The sequence below is a fragment of the Perca fluviatilis genome, chromosome 17 (genome assembly GCF_010015445.1).
Source record: "Perca fluviatilis chromosome 17, GENO_Pfluv_1.0, whole genome shotgun sequence".
In the NCBI taxonomy this organism is placed as follows: Eukaryota; Metazoa; Chordata; class Actinopteri; order Perciformes; family Percidae; genus Perca; species Perca fluviatilis.
This window is the reverse complement of record NC_053128.1, coordinates 20,079,035-20,097,341: the sequence shown is the minus strand read 5'-3', so window position 1 is coordinate 20,097,341 and position 18,307 is coordinate 20,079,035. Positions and strand designations below refer to the sequence as shown.

The 18,307-nt window shown below is 39.4% G+C and overlaps 1 protein-coding gene across 2 annotated transcripts in view; it reads left to right on the top strand.

Moving 5' to 3' along the window:
* fubp3 (far upstream element (FUSE) binding protein 3) overlaps positions 1 to 17,435 on the top strand; it is a 30,035-nt gene extending 12,600 nt beyond the window's left edge. The window contains exons 2-19 of one of the 2 annotated variants that reach the window (XM_039779755.1): positions 1,917 to 2,028; positions 4,656 to 4,689; positions 5,454 to 5,503; positions 5,661 to 5,732; positions 6,203 to 6,260; positions 6,484 to 6,646; positions 7,560 to 7,658; positions 7,783 to 7,887; positions 8,016 to 8,118; positions 8,598 to 8,698; positions 9,771 to 9,903; positions 13,558 to 13,718; positions 13,979 to 14,052; positions 14,184 to 14,260; positions 14,641 to 14,697; positions 14,977 to 15,027; positions 15,162 to 15,289; positions 15,910 to 17,435. In XM_039779755.1, coding sequence (XP_039635689.1) covers positions 1,917 to 2,028; positions 4,656 to 4,689; positions 5,454 to 5,503; positions 5,661 to 5,732; positions 6,203 to 6,260; positions 6,484 to 6,646; positions 7,560 to 7,658; positions 7,783 to 7,887; positions 8,016 to 8,118; positions 8,598 to 8,698; positions 9,771 to 9,903; positions 13,558 to 13,718; positions 13,979 to 14,052; positions 14,184 to 14,260; positions 14,641 to 14,697; positions 14,977 to 15,027; positions 15,162 to 15,289; positions 15,910 to 15,918 — 1,587 coding nt within the window. In that variant the 3' untranslated portion in view covers positions 15,919 to 17,435. The remainder of the gene's footprint in view (positions 1 to 1,916; positions 2,029 to 4,655; positions 4,690 to 5,453; positions 5,504 to 5,660; positions 5,733 to 6,202; positions 6,261 to 6,483; positions 6,647 to 7,559; positions 7,659 to 7,782; positions 7,888 to 8,015; positions 8,119 to 8,597; positions 8,699 to 9,770; positions 9,904 to 13,557; positions 13,719 to 13,978; positions 14,053 to 14,183; positions 14,261 to 14,640; positions 14,698 to 14,976; positions 15,028 to 15,161; positions 15,290 to 15,909) is intronic. The other variant, XM_039779756.1, reaches the window with a different exon arrangement.
* Positions 17,436 to 18,307: the final 872 nt, after the last annotated feature.

Below are 18,307 nucleotides of genomic sequence, written 5' to 3'. Positions count from 1 at the left end.
TTTTGTATGGAAGCAAAGGTGGCAGATTATTGGGTGGTGGAAAATGCTGTTGGCGTTCTTGTGCAGCGTAACTGAAGATTTAAATGTCCATCACTGCAGAACACGAGTATCTACTTTTAGGTTGGCAAGTGGATGATTTTGAAAGTAGACATAGATTGGTTTTTAGCTAAGCTGTAATGTAAATGAGTGCACTCTTCTTGAATTTATATCCGAGGGTTGGATGCTTTCCATCACTATAGGAGAAACGAGTAGAAAAATGTGTGTCCGCAGTGGCCAGACATGTACAGGCCAGTGACTGTTCCCTGGCCTAATCACGTATTGATTGTTCCGCAAAAGTAAACACTGACTAAAGGTTTAATAATATGGTTCTTACATGATATGACTAGGGTAAGTTAGTACTGCCGTTGTTAAGGTTGATAGAAACGATATGCAATATAAACCTAAGATAGAGGTTTTAATTATATTGCACTGTCGAGATAATGCATGTTGATGACGCAATCTACCCGCGAAATTCGTGCGTCTGTGTACGCTGTGCAACCATTAACAAAGCTCAAACACAGCGTTCATGATTCGTCTACTCATGACTGTTTTCCAAGATGGCGCTCGCATGTAAACATGAATGCTACTGTATTTATAATCTATCTTTTTAATAAACTGTCTGTACACTTACAAAGTTGTCAATGCTTCGGTTTACATGTAGGGACCCTCATTATGCTACCGTTGACGTATATGTGCCTATATCTTTTATAAAAAAAAAAACATTGTGCTTTCATTTTGCACTTTGTTTTCATTTGAAGTATATGTGCGCTACACTTGGAAGAAATTTCTTTATTTAAAATAGCCCTGCCTAATACTGGAAGTATTTCCCTAATTCACAGTATCCGTTCCTTTTATTAACAAGACACCAGTTTTCACTTCATTAAGAGAACAAAATGTTTAAAACCAAATGGTTACGCTACAGGTAAGAAACTTTGTTTGAAATATGTTTTTAAGTATGTGTCTGTTCCTTAACTAAGAAGACACCAGTTTTTCCTGTTCTCTGCATCTTGGGTGACATTTAAGACCCAAGGACTTAAACTAAGTGTAGTGCCTTGTAGAATGGTTTGCACTAAAGGAAAGAAACTCAATACTTTAAGCTTTTTCTTTGGTAAAGTCTCTGCAACTAGTTACTTGAATTTTATTTATCTGCAACATTATGTTGTATAATTAGTTTTGCACAATAAATGTTCTCAAAACTACATACTACGTTTCTTTCTCTTAAAAAAAAAAACATTTAGCAGTTTGGCTTTCCTTAGGTTCTATGTAACCTGTTCTGAAATTGTTCTGTTATAATTTATATATCGTTATCGCAAGAGGCTGCAATAGATTTCGCAATATGGATTTTAGGCCATGTCGTCCATCCCTAGCCTACACTTGATTTAAGAGCTGGGAAGGTATTTTTTGTGTCATTGTTTTAGGTAGCAGTCATACCAGTCGAAACTTTCTGGCAACTCGTCTACTGGCAAATCAAGTCCTGTTGAGGAATTGACGTGTGCTGTGGTGATCTGTGTCATTTGTCAGTGAAAGCATAACAAAATTAGTTTAGTCAGAGAGCTGGCACGGATGTTTCAAGGAAAGCACCAGCGTCTGTAGTCTCAACAAGAACTGTAGCAGACTGCTTCAAGCTGTTGTTGTAATGTACAAAGTGCAGTTTTCTGCTGCTGACAAATAAATGGCACCCTGCAACAGATTACTTTGTCAAGGCCCAACTTCGCAGCAAACTTGACACCTTTCAGCAAGAAGAAAAGCAAGTTTGTCATTTTTTTTCATGAAGGGTGGTCTTGGAAAAAAAAAGTATGTTCAAAGAGATAAGAGAATTTCATTGCATATCCACTTTTCACCCTTATTCCATCTGTCTTACTGTTATGTGTCTCCAGATGGCAGCCAAGATGGGAGGAGACCAGATGCCCAACATGAACAGTTCCCCTCCAGTCATAGACCCCTCTCTCTACGGTTTTGGAGGCCAAAAACGTTCACTAGACAATGGAGGTAAGCTTTCAGTATACATGCATACAAGATTCAAGATGTTTGTCACTCCGGTTATACAAGTACAATCGTGTCAAATACTTTTGTTGGGAGGCTCCATTAAAGAAGAATCATGGGTGCATGTCTGCAGAATATTCTGGTATATTTAAATACTCAAACCACGCTCTGCTGCTTTAGCTTTTATCCTGCATAACATGTATGTGGGCACCTTTGTGAAAACACCATCCTGCTACATAAAAGCTCTCAATGTTTAATCCCTCACTGTAGAAAAGTGGCCGTCTTCCGACTGTTCAAACTGTGCGTTTCCTTTTTGTTTTATAGGCTTTGCTCCAACCACCCTCGTTTCACTTCATTATCCAATCTGACATGTTGCCATTTCTGTTTGGGAAAGTTTATTTTGCCCTAACCAATCAGTAGCAAGTGACCTACCAGTGTGTCTACCAGTATAAGTATAAGTTTCAGTTTTCAGACACAAGCTACAGCAGTGGTTGTTTGGAGCAGTTACCTTTTTTTTTTTAAATGTTTCATGCAGATTAAAGAAATGTGCCAATTTTAAGTTTATTTCTCTAACTTAACATATAACCTACAGCTGCGATCTCAGCCACACTTGGTCACACTTGGTCATAATCGCAGCTATTTTTCTGGCTCTGGCAGATAAAGATGACTACCCTTTCTTAATCTTGCCTACAAAGTTCTGATTGGTTGTGGAAACAGCCCGCTAATCACAAAACCACATTTAGACTGAAAATGACTGGAAGGATTATCAGATGCCAAAACGCTGCACAGTAGTTGATAATTCTTTTTACAGATCAGAAAGTTATCACGCAGATAAGTCATTGCTGGCAAAAGTTGGGCCAGGCTCAACTTCTAATGGCTAATGGTCTGAACGTAGCTCATCTCATAATTTATTGACCTTTTTCATACATTCTCACACAGGGGATTTTGTGCAGAGTAAACACAATACAATTAGTAAAATGTGCTTAAATAAACTATAACAACGTAACAATAACAAATATTTGGCTAATGAAAACATTTCTTCAGTGAGGACTGTCCCCTTGTTGCTGGTAAACAACTTTTTGTTCTTAGAAAACTTTCCTACTTGCAGTCATAAACTTTACCTATGAACTAAACTAAATAACAAATCAGTGTGAGGATTGTACAAGAAAGTGGAAAAGTATTCCAAACGGCTAGTCTTCCCCACATAATAAACGTGCCGCCCAGTCACTTTAAATAATAATGCAGTTTGACTTTAAAGTAGTATGTGGATTATCTTTTGTAAAGATTTCTGTTTAAACTCAGTGTTAACTCACCAAACAAATGTGTTGAGTGCATTTATTTGCTCATAAAATATTTGCAAAGCTGTTCTTTTTTTTTTTTTTAAATTTGCAGTTTATATTAATGTTTACTTGATAGCGGTCCTCTTTCCTGCCTTTGCGGTGCATTGCTGTTTGTTTGTGCATTACCCCTAACTGTAGATCAGGAATATCTGGAAGTATGAAACCATTGGCAAAAATGTGTTGCCCACTTGCTTGTCTGTATGCATGTGCATCCTCATGTGAGTACCTGAGATAAAAGAAATAAAATAAAAAACTCATTAAAACATTGCTCAATAGCATTACTAGTGGTCAGCAACTCCACAAGGCACCTTTTTTAAGCTTAACTTTACCTTTAGTGAGGGATAACAAACCACAACAAATGCAATCTGAATTGAGAATCATAGTTTTGTGTTTTCATGTTTGTATGGAGTAATAAGTATCTGATACTGCAGTGTAGTGAGAAAAGTGTCCCACATAAAGATTTGATCCATTTCATATCCATGAAGTGGAAACACTAGTCATTTATCCCGTCCTCCTTATCTTGTCAGTGTTGTTTGTATGATAGTTCAGCCCAGAATGCATGGATAGATAAATGATATGCCACTCTGGTTTAGGTTTGTTTGACGCACTGTTGTTTGCAACAATTTGTTCTCAATTTTTCTCTTTTCAAGGTTGTCCCGGAATATAGGGAAAATAACAGAACTTTGTATTGCTGCAGTTAGCTCTCAGCATTTAGTTATCAAATGTACAAGTATACAAATGGGCTCAAGGCATTCCCGTTTTATCTTACGGTCTTGTCCCTGTATGAATTTTCTACACCTCCTGTTTTATATTCATAGCTATTCCATTCTTAAGCGTTAACCCTGGTGCATTTCCAGAAGAAGTGAAATCAGTTCAAACGACCATAAAATTGATTTCAAGTTGCTAGATATCAACTCAGGTGTTCACGTCCATGGCACGACATCCTCCACTGACCCTGCAGGACCTTTGCATGGTGCTACCTGTCAAAATCCAATTCAGGACCAGCAGCCACTGACCCGGCTGCTGCCTCTCTTTTCTGAACGGCTCTGATTGAAACACTCACTCAAACACTCACTAGCCTGATTACCATGCTGGTGAAATCCCCCCCGCTGTGGGTCAGACACGAAGGATTGGCAGGACCATATCCATCTGCACCTGTCCCCTTCAGCCATGACTCATTGTTTTTCATTTTGCTGCTTCGTCACTTTCACAGATATTTCAAATATTTTTTAACCATGATCTCAGATAATTTCTCACATGTTAATTGATTTGCTTTCCTCTCGCTTTTCTCAGTAGGGAACCACCTTGGTGCAATGGTACATCAAAGGTGAGCAGAGCAAAGTCCTTTCAGTTTCTGTTCATTTTAATGCACTTGGATGTATTCCTAGTATTTACTCTGTGCCTCACTTAAGTAGTTTTGAGATCACTTATTCTGTATTTTACCTAACAGCCTTATTTTTTGCAATTAACAACTTGCTTTTCATTTGCAGACTATTTCGTTGATCAGTCATCAGAATGTATATCTATGAAATAACAGAATAAATGTTAAAAAAACATCTCTTTAAAAACGATTCTAGTGCAACAGAGTACAAGTTGACAAATCACTTACTTTGTCCATCCAACAGTCCCAAATCAAAATATTTTACTATGATTAAAAATCATCAAAAAAACAAACACTTGAGAAGCTAGAACCAACAAATGTTTGTGATTTTTGCTTAAAAATTTGTCAATTTCTAGAGCTGAAATTGTAAGTCAATAAGTTAATTAACAGTAAATAAATCTGCAAACATTTTTTAATCTGTTAAAGGGAATGTGGATATTTACTGGGTTTCTTCTTCTTAAATGATAGTAAACTGAATATTTCTGGGATTTAGATTTCAAAATAAAACTGCAATCTGAATAACTCAACCTGGGCTCATTTTTAAATATTACTGACATTTTATAGACAAACTCTACATGAAATAATTAACATAACCATTAGTTGCAGCCCTAGTGCACAAGTTAGTTTAGAGAAAAGGTATTTTTGGATGTTTCTTGCTTTTATTTCCATTGATCAGCCAGAGTTATTGATCATGTCCTAATCTCTCCTAGGGCTCTTGCTACGGAAGACTTCAAAGTGCCTGATAAGATGGTGGGATTTAGTAAGTAGCCCTTCAGTTTATTCTAGTCTGTATTCATGTTTTACATGTAATCATCAGTACTGACATTCTACTCAGTTTTTGGGTCACTGCTTAAGGCCCCTGTCTAAATTTTAAAAAAGGCTTAAAAACTGGCCTTTTCTCTCCCCCTCTTCTGTAGTCATTGGAAAAGGAGGAGAGCAGATCTCAAGAATTCAGATGGAATCAGGTTGTAAGATCCAGATTGCTTCAGGTAAATTCTAACTAAACACATGATCCAAGCCCTCTGTTTCTACTTGATTTTAAGTGTGAATTTTAAAGAAATCCATTGTCTCCTTAGAGGACAGAAACAAATTTTAATGAGGCATTTACCACAAACTGAAATTGGCAGTAGAATCCGGGGCCTTTTAAAGACTGACTGATTGTATTTCCCTGAATGTGCAGACGTGTTTGGCAATAGTAAATTATCACAAAGATTTTCAGACTTTTTACTATTCCCACTTTTGAAATTAAAATTCATGACCTTTTTATAGAATGGTTTGACTTTTTATTATTATATACAATTAAACCCTTTTGCATAAAACCTCTTATATTTTCCCCTTTGATACCAACAGCCAAGATAACATCACTCACATTAAGTTTGTGTGTGAAAGCGTTTAAGTATACTGTTGACTACTCATTCTTGTGTATCTAAATGTGTAGTATATTTTTATTTTGTCACAGAAAGTGGAGGCATGTTGGACAGGCCCTGCACGCTGACTGGGAGCCCAGAGAACATTGAGTAAGTCTCACCTTTTTCCCTTTGACAGATTTACTGAAAGTGTGCCCTATTGTTGTGACACGGAGGGCATGAACTCAAATCTCTTTTCACATCTCCCCTAATCATTCACTAAGTCACCTGAACACCTCTTTCAAATTTGACAAAGAAAACTGTGACACAGAGGTGTTTTTGTTTATAGTCTGTAACTGTGGTGACAAATGTCTTTCTTGCTCCACCTCCACAGTCAGGCCAAGAGGCTGTTAAGTGAGATTGTGGAGCAGTGTCGGTATGGTCCAGGCTTCCACGGTGACATGGATGGCAACAGTTCGATCCAACAGATTCTTATCCCCGCCAACAAAGTCGGCCTTGTCATCGGCAAAGGAGGAGAGACCATCAAACAACTGCAGGTCTGGTAGTAGAAAGCACTGAATGTATAGCATTTACAGTAAAATTGTGCATTTGACAACCGTACTTTTCTAGTCTGCCCTTATTCTTTCTGTTAAACATTTGATGCACCATCCTTGTTGACATGCAGACTGCACTGTACACAGCTCTACAATTGTCAGCTGGGGAAACCTTGTTCTGAATTGGAACCAGCTACAACTGGTTCTTTTATCTGTACTTGAATAAACCAGGGAGTCAGATAAGCAGATCAGAAAATATGGTTTTGGTGTAATTCATGGTCTACTTACTGTGTTGGTGTTTGCAGGCGGGAGCTCTAGGGATGTCAAAATCGCGTCTTTTTAAGCCAGATCCGAAAATGAGAAGCTGCTACCGGAATGTTTAAATGTTTTGTGCACTGATGAGATGAGAGATAACAGGTTTATTTCAAAACAACAAAACGGAGTACAATAAAAAGATCAGAGTGATTGCGTTTATTTTAGCATATACGATTGTATAAAATATGCCTGTATCTGCCCAGTTGCGGCTTTGTGCACTCCTAGATAGCTCCTCACCACACACACACACACACACACACACACACACACACACACACACACACACACACACACACACACACACACACACACACACACACACCCCCCTAAGATTTAACATAATTTCACATCCTAAAAACCTGTTCTTTGAGATGTGGCAGAATGTCCTCCCTTTTTAGAGTGAATAGTGTGGGCCCCAGGTAACGTGTGTGTGTGTGTGTGTGTGTGTGTGTTTGTGTGTGTGTGTGTGTTTTGTGTGTGTGTTGTGTGTGTGTGTGTGTGTGTGTGTGTGTGTGTGTGTGTGTGTGTGTGTGTGTGTGTGTGTGTGTGTGTGTGTGTGTGTGTGTGTGTGTGTGTGTTCTGTCTGATTGTACCCCTGCAGGAGAGAACAGGAGTGCAGATGATAATGATTCAGGATGACCCCATGCCCACTGGGGCAGACAAGCCCCTGAGAATCACTGGGGATCCCCACAAAGTGCAGGTCGGTGCAGCTAGCTTTCCGGTTTACACTCAATTTTACACATTTTATGCCTTCAGTGTTCTACTCAAACATTTGAAAACCTTGTTTTTATTTTTTTAAATAAATACTTTCAATCTGCTTAAAGCAAGCCCGTGAACTTGTGGTAAAGCTCATTCGGGACAAGGACCAAGGAGACTTCAGGGTTGGAAGGACAGACTTTGGATCCAAAATGGGGGGAAGCAGTCTGGATGCAAGTATTTTTTTTTCCTGCTTTTTAAATGCTGTACAGCTAAGATAATGTAATAATAATGTAATTTATCTACATAAAAGAATATTTGTAATCTTTTCTGAACTCTTCTCTCTGTCCTCATCGTCCAGGTGGTTGTGCCCAGATTTGCTGTCGGCATCATCATCGGCAGGAACGGAGAGATGATCAAGAAGATTCAGAATGATGCGGGGGTCAGGATCCAGTTTAAACAAGGTAAGAAGATAAAACACAACCTAATGTAAGCAATCAAGTAAAGTAGAAATGTGTAATCTCTTAAACTGGTTATCCTGTTAATCTTGAAACGCAACAGCATGTATTGTGCACAAAAAACAGATGTGGCGATTGTTTGGGAATGGAAACAATTTTGACATTTCTCGCCTGGTCTGTCTTGGTGGGAGTACTTGACGGCTGATCTAAAATGATTGAGCTCCAGGCAGCTTTACAATCATCAGAATTCATAGACAGATTTATTGCAGTCCAATAATTCAATTCAGCGTTTTTTTTCCTTATTTTTTTTCCTAATTCACAACCCCCTCGAGCTATAAAATTCAAACCTGCAAGCAACTATAGAAATATCACCAGCCTTTTGCTCCTTTACTTAATGACTTGTATTTAAAGCACTCAAAAGTAAATATGTTTGAAATCTTAGAGCCGTTAAAGACCTTTTTGTGTCCCTTGTATTTGTCATCCAGATGATGGAGTCAGTCCTGACAGAGTAGCTCAGGTGATGGGCCAGCCCGACCACTGCCATCATGCGGTCCACCTCATCAATGAACTGGTTCACACTGCTCAGGTTTGTGTGTCTGCTTTGTCCCTTAATCACTCCACTCAATTAGTTTTTATTTGGAAAACCGCAGTGATAAGTATTGCTAAGATTGTGAAAATAATGCAACTAGGGATGCACCGAATATTCGGCCACCAAACATTTTCGGCCGAAAATGGCCCAAAAGGGCATTGTTGGTTTTCGGCCGAAATACTTTTATCACCAAAACAATACGGCCGAAAATGTTGTGATGACGCAAACAGAAACCGCGATCTGCACGTGTGTCAGTGCCCGTTCCACCTGCAAAGCGTCTCCTAAGCAAAGAGGTTGAGACGGACCACGGAGTGAAAACAATGAAAAGTACGCTCTTAGTCTGTCAGCACACGTTTCAGTGAGATCTATTCGGATCCTCTGCACTTCATCGCGACTGTACTTGATCCGCGTTATAAAGACCACTACTTGGATGCGGAAATAAAGCAGGGCGCACGAGAAATGATCCAGGCCACGATGGATGCGGAGAACCGCGTGGAGACGGAGCACGTACGGAGCAGCGCCCAGCGCAGGAGGAGATCAGAGTGCAGAAAAAAAGACTTGTCTCTCTGCACCAGATGAGGGGCATGCACCCTCGTTGTCTGATATGTTCAGTGAAATCCTGCAAGAAAGTGCCTCAAATAATAATAATAGGTAAGCTATTCTGTTCTTAGGGTACTATATACTGTATGTGACTATCAGATTGTAGCCATATTTCTGCTAGATATTTTTTTAATTAAACTTTAATATTAATTTATACAATTGCAATGCCTTGATTTTAGTAAAGTTAGTACACAGTCATAGCCATAAATGCAATGGTACTAATAATTGGCATAATTTCTTTCGGTGTTTCGGTTTTCGGTCTTGGTTTCCTCTTTTTCGGTTTTCGGTTTCGGCCAAGAATTTTCATTTCGGTGCATCCCTAAATGCAACCCAACAAAGCTATTGCTTTTATTTATTTTTTATATGGATTCAAAGGAGAGTGCCATGAAAATGAATTGGAAGCAATTTAGGGAGCCTTAAACCTTTCCAGAAAATGGTTTTAAAAAAAGTCCTGGTTCCCTTCCTGTAGGAGCGAGATGGGTTTGGAGGAGGTGTGATGGGACGTCGAGGGCGAAGTGACTCTAACATGGGAGGCTCTGGAGGTCTGCAGGAGGTTACCTATGCAGTACCTGCTGACAAGTGCGGACTAGTGATTGGCAAAGGTAAGCAACATGTTTTTGATTGATTTAAACACGTGTTGTTGTTGTAAGCACTTTACTGAACTGTTTTGTTTGTGTTTTGTATGTATAGCTAAGGTTTTTTTGCTCATTTAAAAGTTGCTGGGAAGTGGTGTGTGTGCTTGGTTTAATCGCTTTCTTGCTGTCTAAGAAACACATTAGAGTCAATTATCAATATGAACAGTCTTAATAAGAGTATATCCCACTCACCAGATTGCCTTTTCCCTTTTAATAACTGAATGCTGTTTGGTGTTCTGTCGCTGCGTGAAACTGATGAGAAGAAGGGGGTGAGTGACCACCCTTCTATTCTCTCTCCAGGGCTCATGTATACAGCACAAGTGGCATTCATTGGCTTCACTAAGGGCTTAATGATGGGGATAATGCGTGTAATGTGACATTAATTGTTAAAGGTGCATAATAACAGCCCTCAATCATGTGGAAGGCTGCCTGGCATCTAATGAGGGTCTTTCAGCCCAATAGAGTGCAGCGAGGGAATGAATAGGAGGAATTAGCTTATTGGCTATTCATGCCCACTCTATTGCCAGCTATTTAAAAGTCATTGACCATTGCATTGGAAAAGAGTGTGTGTGTGTGTGTGTGTGTGTGTGTGTGTGTGTGTGTGTGTGTGTGTGTGTGTGTGTGTGTGTGTGTGTGTGTGTGTGTGTGTGTGTGTGTGTGTGTGTGTGTGTGTGTGTGTGTGTGTGTGTGTGTGTGTGTGTGTGTGTGTGTGTGTGTGTGTGCGCAATTGTGGGTGGGTTCGGAGTGGGCCTCTTTACCTAAGATAAAAACATGGCAATAGAAATGTCAAGTGTCTTTTGTGCATGTAGTGGTGCGAGGGAAACAAATAAACCTGGGCGTTGCGTCCTCTTTCTGTGCATTAGCATATGAAGTGGGCCAATATGGTGGAGATGGCGGTGGGTCTGGGTGCTGTCAGCCGTCCCTTAAAGGGTGCGGTGATTAATATCTTTACGATGCCATATGCAGCCCATTGCCCCTCTGTTTTGACCCCCTACACACACACATACACACAGACACACACAGCTTGATGAATCAAGCCACCCACCAGTGCGAGAGCCGTGACAAGCATCCTTTAACTTTACACATGAATTTTGACCTAAAAATATGTGCATAAACTCAAGGGTTCACTTACTAGGTTTTCCAGAGCTTTAGGTCACATCTCACAGTGGAGATCAGCTCAGTTGAAAGTTGAAATTTTCTTGTTTGAAAGCTCTGGAAAAGGTGGATATTAGAGTTTGGAACATAGATTTCTTTGTCAAACTACTGCCTCCTAAGGTCAAGCGTGAACTTTTACACTATACCCATGATTTTTAAAAATTGTCTTAGATCTAACCTAACGTTAGCTAAACTTGCTTTCCCACGTATCTGTACTGATCTATCCCTTTAGATAAGTACATTTTCTTTCTTCCATTACTGCTGAAAAATTGGAACTAAATGATCTTGCAATGTTAAACATAAACTGACATGCAAAGAGAATACACTGCAAGTTCGGCCAAAATTAAATGTTTGGTAGTTAGTTCAATCCCCAACTTCTCCTGTCCAAATGTTGAAGTGTACTTGGACAACAGATGGAACCCTGAATTGCAAAGTTTTTCTCTGTGCATGTGTGGCTTTTCTTTGGTTTTGCTCCAACAGTTTAGAAACATGCAGGTTAAGTAGATTGGGGACTTATAACCGCCCGTAGGTGTAAATGTGAGCGTGAATGGTTTTCCTTCTTATGTCAGCCATGTGATTGACTGGCGACCTGTCCAGGGTGTACCCCGCCTCTCGCCCAATGACAGCTGGGATTTGCTCCAGCCCCCTGCAACCCTCTAAAGGATAAGTGGATAGATGGGTGGATTGACGATTAATCAACAGGGTACAAGACAGAGCAAGCTTATAAGAGCACCTTATTAACACAGTGAAATGTATACAAACTAGACAATCTGATATAGTTATTGGAGTTTATCTAAAAAAACAATAAGGGGGAACCAAATTTATCCTTGAGGTCAAACCTAATTCTCTCACTGTCGAGGGTACTGAACATGTCTTTACTGATATATATTGATATATTATGAAAAATACTCTTTACAACAATGATTTCAACCACTACTGCACACCCCTATTTTGATGTAAAGCTGATGTCATATTAGTACATTCACAAGTTACATTCTGGTAATGTTATTTTCCCTTGAGGCCTGAGAGTTTCTTCCCCACCAGCAGCTAACCAGTCCATTGGCTTTGACTTGAATGGAGTCACCAGTTGCACTTTTGTATCCCCTCCTTTTCTCCAGCTCACTAAACCAGTCTCATTAATAAGGCCCGTATTATCTGCCCTCACTACAGCCCAGTCCATGAAATGAATAGTCAGGGTCTTCATTGCTCTCTGCTGTCTGACTAGAAGAGCTCATAATGGCTTCATTAAGGCAGAAGTTTCATTTGGTTGACAATGGGTTAATGGCCCATGTGCAGTCTGTTGGCAGCAAGGAATAGGCTACGGGAGGAGGAGAGGTTTTTGATGAGCGTTTTCATTCGGAGGTCAGCCAGGGTCATTCGAGTGTCAGCCACAAGTGAACAAATGTGTAATTGATGTTGGGACAGCCCTGGTGTCCCCCCGGGAAGCACCCTCAGCCTTTTTCGTTCAGATGGGTATTGTGGAGGGGGGGGTGGCGTCTATATTCCCCCCGTTCACTCCCTCCTCTCATCACAGAGGACAACACAGAGTCAAGAATGAAAAGGGTAAAAGAGACAAACGATATCCCAGAAGGAGGATACGCTTCAATTTTGGCCCTTTTCTCCTGCTAGCGATGTTTAATTTCTCCCTGCTGGTATAATTGCTCTCCCCACACGTCGGGAAGCTGGCATGTGATGCAGCGGAGGGGGAGGTGTGCAGGAGATGTCTCCTTTTTGTTTCCTGATTTGCATGGATGTTACCACAGAATGGTAGATAAGTGGTGAGACACAAGCCAGAGTCTTGATAAGGTAGCACTATCCCACTACTTTAAGTGAGTCTGTGTGATTCCAGTGAAAGGAAGTCTGGCTTAATGCTGCATTAATATCATATGGGATGGATGGGGGAAAAAGTCAGTAATGACTTACAAGCGTTCACGTCTTCGGACAACTCGAGACATTTGTATGGTTACAGAAAATCTGCATTGGACCACTTTCCTATGTCTGCGGACAGCAGAGAACCTGCAAGGTCTCCTCTTTCTATGAACGGGGCAAGTGTCCTGTCCGCGTGGCATTTAAAAAAAAATAAAATAAAAAATAACCCGCACATACAGTTTTAATAACTTCAACATTTTGTTCACACCGGGGGTAAAGATAATTCAGCAGAGGCAGGGATATATAGACCAGGAGGGGGGAAATCCCACGCAAAAGTAAAAAATGTGCCATTTTCACCAGTTCCTGGTTCTAAAATGTGAGGATTTGTTGTTGTACTGTGTCTTTTGTCATAGTTAACCAAAGTTTTGGATAGTTGGTCAGTCAAGACAAAAAATGTGAGGACGTCACCTTGGGCTCTCGGATAACTTTTCTGTATTTTCGTAAATTTCTTAGACCGAGAAAATAGTCTGCAGCTGAATCAATAGAAATTAGTCGCAGCCCTATTTAAATATTCCTTATATCTTGCTTCTTTTCCAGGTGGAGAAACCATCAAGAACATCAAAGAGCAGTCTCGCGCCCACGTGGAGCTACAGAGAAACCCGCCGCCCAACACAGACCCCAACGTGCGCATCTTCTCCATCCGAGGCACCCCTCAGCAGTTGGAAAAGGCCCGCCAGCTGATCGATGAGAGAATTGGGGTAGGTGGTCTGGCTCGGTCCCAAAACACTATTGTCTGGCCTGATATTCATGAGCGCACATGTCAATGTGGAGAGCTGCTGGGCTTCTGTGGTCCTGGTGGCCAGCAGGATGTCACCAGAGGTTAAACATAAAGAATCCATCAAATGGACTTAATGGAGTGCATCAGCGCCTGGCCCTGCCCTCTGACCTTGCCTGTTGGCTCCCTTTTAAACACAAGTGTGGTCTCTCACTCGCCTCCTCTTCCCTTTCTCTGCTCTAGGGCCCAGGAATCGGGGGCAACAGCAGCTTCGGTATGAATCCCTACAACCAAGGACCAACCACTCCTCCTCAACAGTAAGCCTCATGTCACATTTTTATGTATTACCAGTCAAACGCCTACTGATAAAGTGTAATACAGTGTCTTCAGTAGACACTAATTGTCAAGTTTATTGCTCACATTGAATTGTCTGTTTATTTTGCATAAGTGGGGCTCAGACGTTCATGACAGGAGGATGGGGCACAACTTTTCAAATATGGCAGCCTCAAGGCCAACAGGACCACAGTAAGTAAAATGAACTATTGTAGCTGCTAAAGCTACATAACTAGATTTTAATATAAAAATGCAAAAAAAAATCAAGAAATCTGATCCTTTCCCAGCAAGATAATTTTGGTCAATGAGAGAACAAAGCTATGTAAACAAAATTAATTTTAAATTTGACTCTGAAAGTACAGCCAGGGAGTTTTGTAGCGCTGCAGTGTATTCAAAGTCTTCAGCGGGCTGGGGTGAGATGGTCGCGCTCCCTGTGGGTAACCACCTCTTTCCTGTACGGACAGATTTTAAATTGGCTGTCGATGGAAATCATTAGGAAACGGATGAGAGCAAAAGAGGAAAAGCAAAGCCCACTCTGTAACTCTAGTGGTGTTATCTGTGTCTGGTTTCAGGTCACAATGGATCCCAGACGGGCCAGATGGACTGGGAGCAGTATTATAAAAAGCTAGGCAAGAGAGACCTATTTTGTTTTAATGTCCACTTTATTCTACAATCTTGTTCCATAGAAGTTTGAATGTAATTCTTTGTATGTAGATTGTATTAATTGTTCACACAAGCCTGATGATATCATGGATTTATTTACCATGTTGGAAAGATTCTGAGCATAAATCCTGCTTTTGTGTAAAACCCGGGTCACTAAAACTGTTTAAGAAAAGTCAGAAGGGAAAAGCTGTATTTAAGATTAGTATTGTAAAAATAACAATTGAAACTCTTTGGTTTGTTTTCAGGTCAGCAAAACCAAGCTCAGAGCACTGCTCCTGAATACAACAAAGCTTGGGGTGAGTATTTGTGGAAGTATTTTATTATTAAAAACAAACCGATTTGAAGTTTAAACTCAAAGCTGCAGATGTGACTTCATGTTCTTGATTCCTGCTCTACTGTTATTTACTGTCCCCCCCCCCCTCCTCTTCAGGCCAGACAGCTGGCCCTGCATCTCAGCAGACCTCTAATCCGGACTACAACGCCTGGGTTGACTTCTACAGACAGCCGATGGCCTACTTCAACCAGGGCGCACAGCAGACACAAGCCCCGGGCCTTCAGGTGAGAACCAACTGCCTCAATGTTTACACACCTTTGTTCACAGTACAGATCAATCAAGGCAAGGCTGGTATTTTTTCTTTTTGTCAGCAAATCTCATAGAAGACCAAGTAATGTCTGTTTGTCAGTACTTTCTGACTTTGGCTCTAAGACCATTGTTCCTGCTGAAGATGTAAACCTTTAAATACACCTCACAAATGTATAGTTTCATTTTGGAAAAAGGCTCAGTCACTTAAACCGCTTTTTCAAGTTTTACTTAAACAAGAGTAGAGATGAAACGGGTTAGTTGACCGACAGAAAATGAATCCGCAACTACTTTTGATAATCACTTAATCAGAGTAATTTCCAAACAAAAGTGCCAAACATTTGCTAGGTCAGGATTTGCTGCTTTTCACAGAATCAATAAGTCACAAAGTGTGGCTCATTGATGCGTCTTTAATAGTTTTGGGGGTAACATTGGAGCTCTATGGCACCCTTACTTATTGGATTTGTTGACAGTAAGAAAATGTGAAAATATCACCGGACTTTTCCTTTTAAACTCCAAACAAATGTCAGTGGAATGAATCAGCTGTGATGTGGGAGATGTTGTGAGAAATGGTGAACAAACTGGTTTTATTCTCCAGGATCATTAAGAGAAGACGCCCAGGTGAAAGACTTGAATCACTGAGGATGAAAACAACCCTTTTTTAACAGAGGGGGTTCTAGATTTGCAACGCCTTGAAGACTTTTTTTCTTAGTGAGAAACACTAGCTGTAGAATGACTTATATGATAAAGTAATATTTCTAAAAATCAGGAACAGTTATTTGTTACTAAATGCTTGTGTACACTGTTATTTTGGATAGACAGTATCGGGGATCCCTTTTTGGACTTGAGAGAGCTGCTTGTTTTTCTATGTTTTCCTGTCTTTGACTCAGATTGTACCGCCAAAATGAACCCAAGAGTTGTAACATTTCAAAAGGCAATATGATCTATTTTTTCTAGTTATGTTGAAATGAACCCATGATTATGTGCTTAGCAGTCTTGAATACCATTTGTCCTATGTCATAAGATGTTTAAAAGGGTGTGTTAAAATGTTTTCTTTTACATAATTCAGTGAAATGAAACTGTGATGTTTTGTTACAGGAAATGTATTTTTGTTACAAGGTTTAAAAACATGGATTAATGTCAGCCAGTGGCAATAGTTCTAATTGAATCCCTGTTGTGCATTGTATGCTGTTTTTCATTGTCCTTTTATTGTACTCTGGTTTAAAAGAAAAAAAAGGTGCAATATCTTATTTCACTTTTGAAACAAAGATGGGTTCTCTAATATTTTGACACTTTTAACTTGTAGTTTTAAGATGTTGTTTTTTTTTGTTTTTTTGTTTTTTTTAAATGGAAATGTCATGGATAATTTATTAGAATTATCTGGTATGATAGGATTTAGGGGGATGTTGCAAATAGCTTTTTTGCCTTTGCTACCTTGTAAATCTGTATATATGCTCATATATTTGACTGTTAATTTAAAATATATATGTTTCATATATATATATATATACTTATATAAAAAATTCTTTTTTTCCTGTGATTAGTGTTGCAGGAAAATTGTCCCTCTTTTTCTGTTCTGTTTTCATACTGAAAATGTTCAAAGATTGTAATTGTGTAATTTGAAATTTGATGTTGCATCTTGTTATGAAGAAAAATAAGTGGTAGATTTTTGTGTATGTTCTGTACCTGAACTATTCAAGACTGCTAAGCCTCTGTACTTCTACCTGTGTAATAATTAATATAGTATTTTTATGTTTTAAGTATTATGATAAAAAAAAAACTCTTATTTGGTACCTCCCAGTTCACCAACGCCCCACTGAGCCCTCGCTGTGGACTCAGTGGGGCGTTGGACTCAGTCCATGCTAATAACTTTTTAATTCATTTTTTATTTTTGTGTGATCTAATATAAATGGTATAAATGATGCATCATTATGAAAAACATGATTCTGGTATTAACCTCATTTCTTAATGAAAAGGGATATAATTTCAAAATGTCTAATTATGGTGTTTGTTTTTTTCTCCTTATGTGTACAGTTAACCATGTATTAAAAACATTCAGACTACCATTATTGTGTACTGTTAAGCTGATTTTCTGTTTCATGACATTATAAACCTTTGTATGTCCTTTGCTGTATTCTGATACTTGGTGTTAAATATTCTGATAAACCTTGCAATGATACAGGATATATACTTTATGTTTTTATGTTTTATAAGCAGAACATCTATATTTTCTAGTCGTTTGCCAGTTCTCACATTCAAATAAATTTTCCGCAAGCCTCTCTTGTGGTTGATATAAATATAATAAAATCGTAAGTTTTTAATGTTAACTGCAGCACCTTTCCACAGCTACACTTTGCAATCAGTTATTTTAAAGCAATAGCACATGTAGTAATTGTTTGTGGTTTATTTTAAGGGAAAAGTTATATTTTAATCAGCCACTTAGAATATTCTGACTAAGAAAAGTGTTGAAATTGTGCCTTGTGTAGTGAAAGGGAAAAAAAAAATAATGGTAACTGTCAACTTGCCCCAAATGACATTTTCTCTTAACATCTGATTTTTATGGGAGATTTTGGTATATGAGCCCAATCTTTAATATAACACCTGTGTGTTATCAGCATCCATATCTGGACCGGTTTCTTTACAGCCTGATACAATGTCATACATACTCAATCGGGTGAGGTTTCCGGTGTGATGACAATTCAAAGTTGACTCCTCCTTTTATTATTTTATTCAAACCGACTGGTGTTTAATGTTTTGGCCACTACAAAATTGGGTTAGTTTGTCAGAATACAGTTTCATGACAAATTTCAATCTTTGCCTTGCTCAATGGTAGCAGATTTCCTACACGGTCTCATGGTTCCCTACGACAATCCATGTAAGATTTTCGTCCTTCCAGCAGCATGCCATCCCTCAGCTCTCCTGTCTTGTCCCTCTTCACCCCCTCCAGCTTTGTCACTGCACATCTTTGCACTCAGCAGGGAGACTCCTGCCACAGT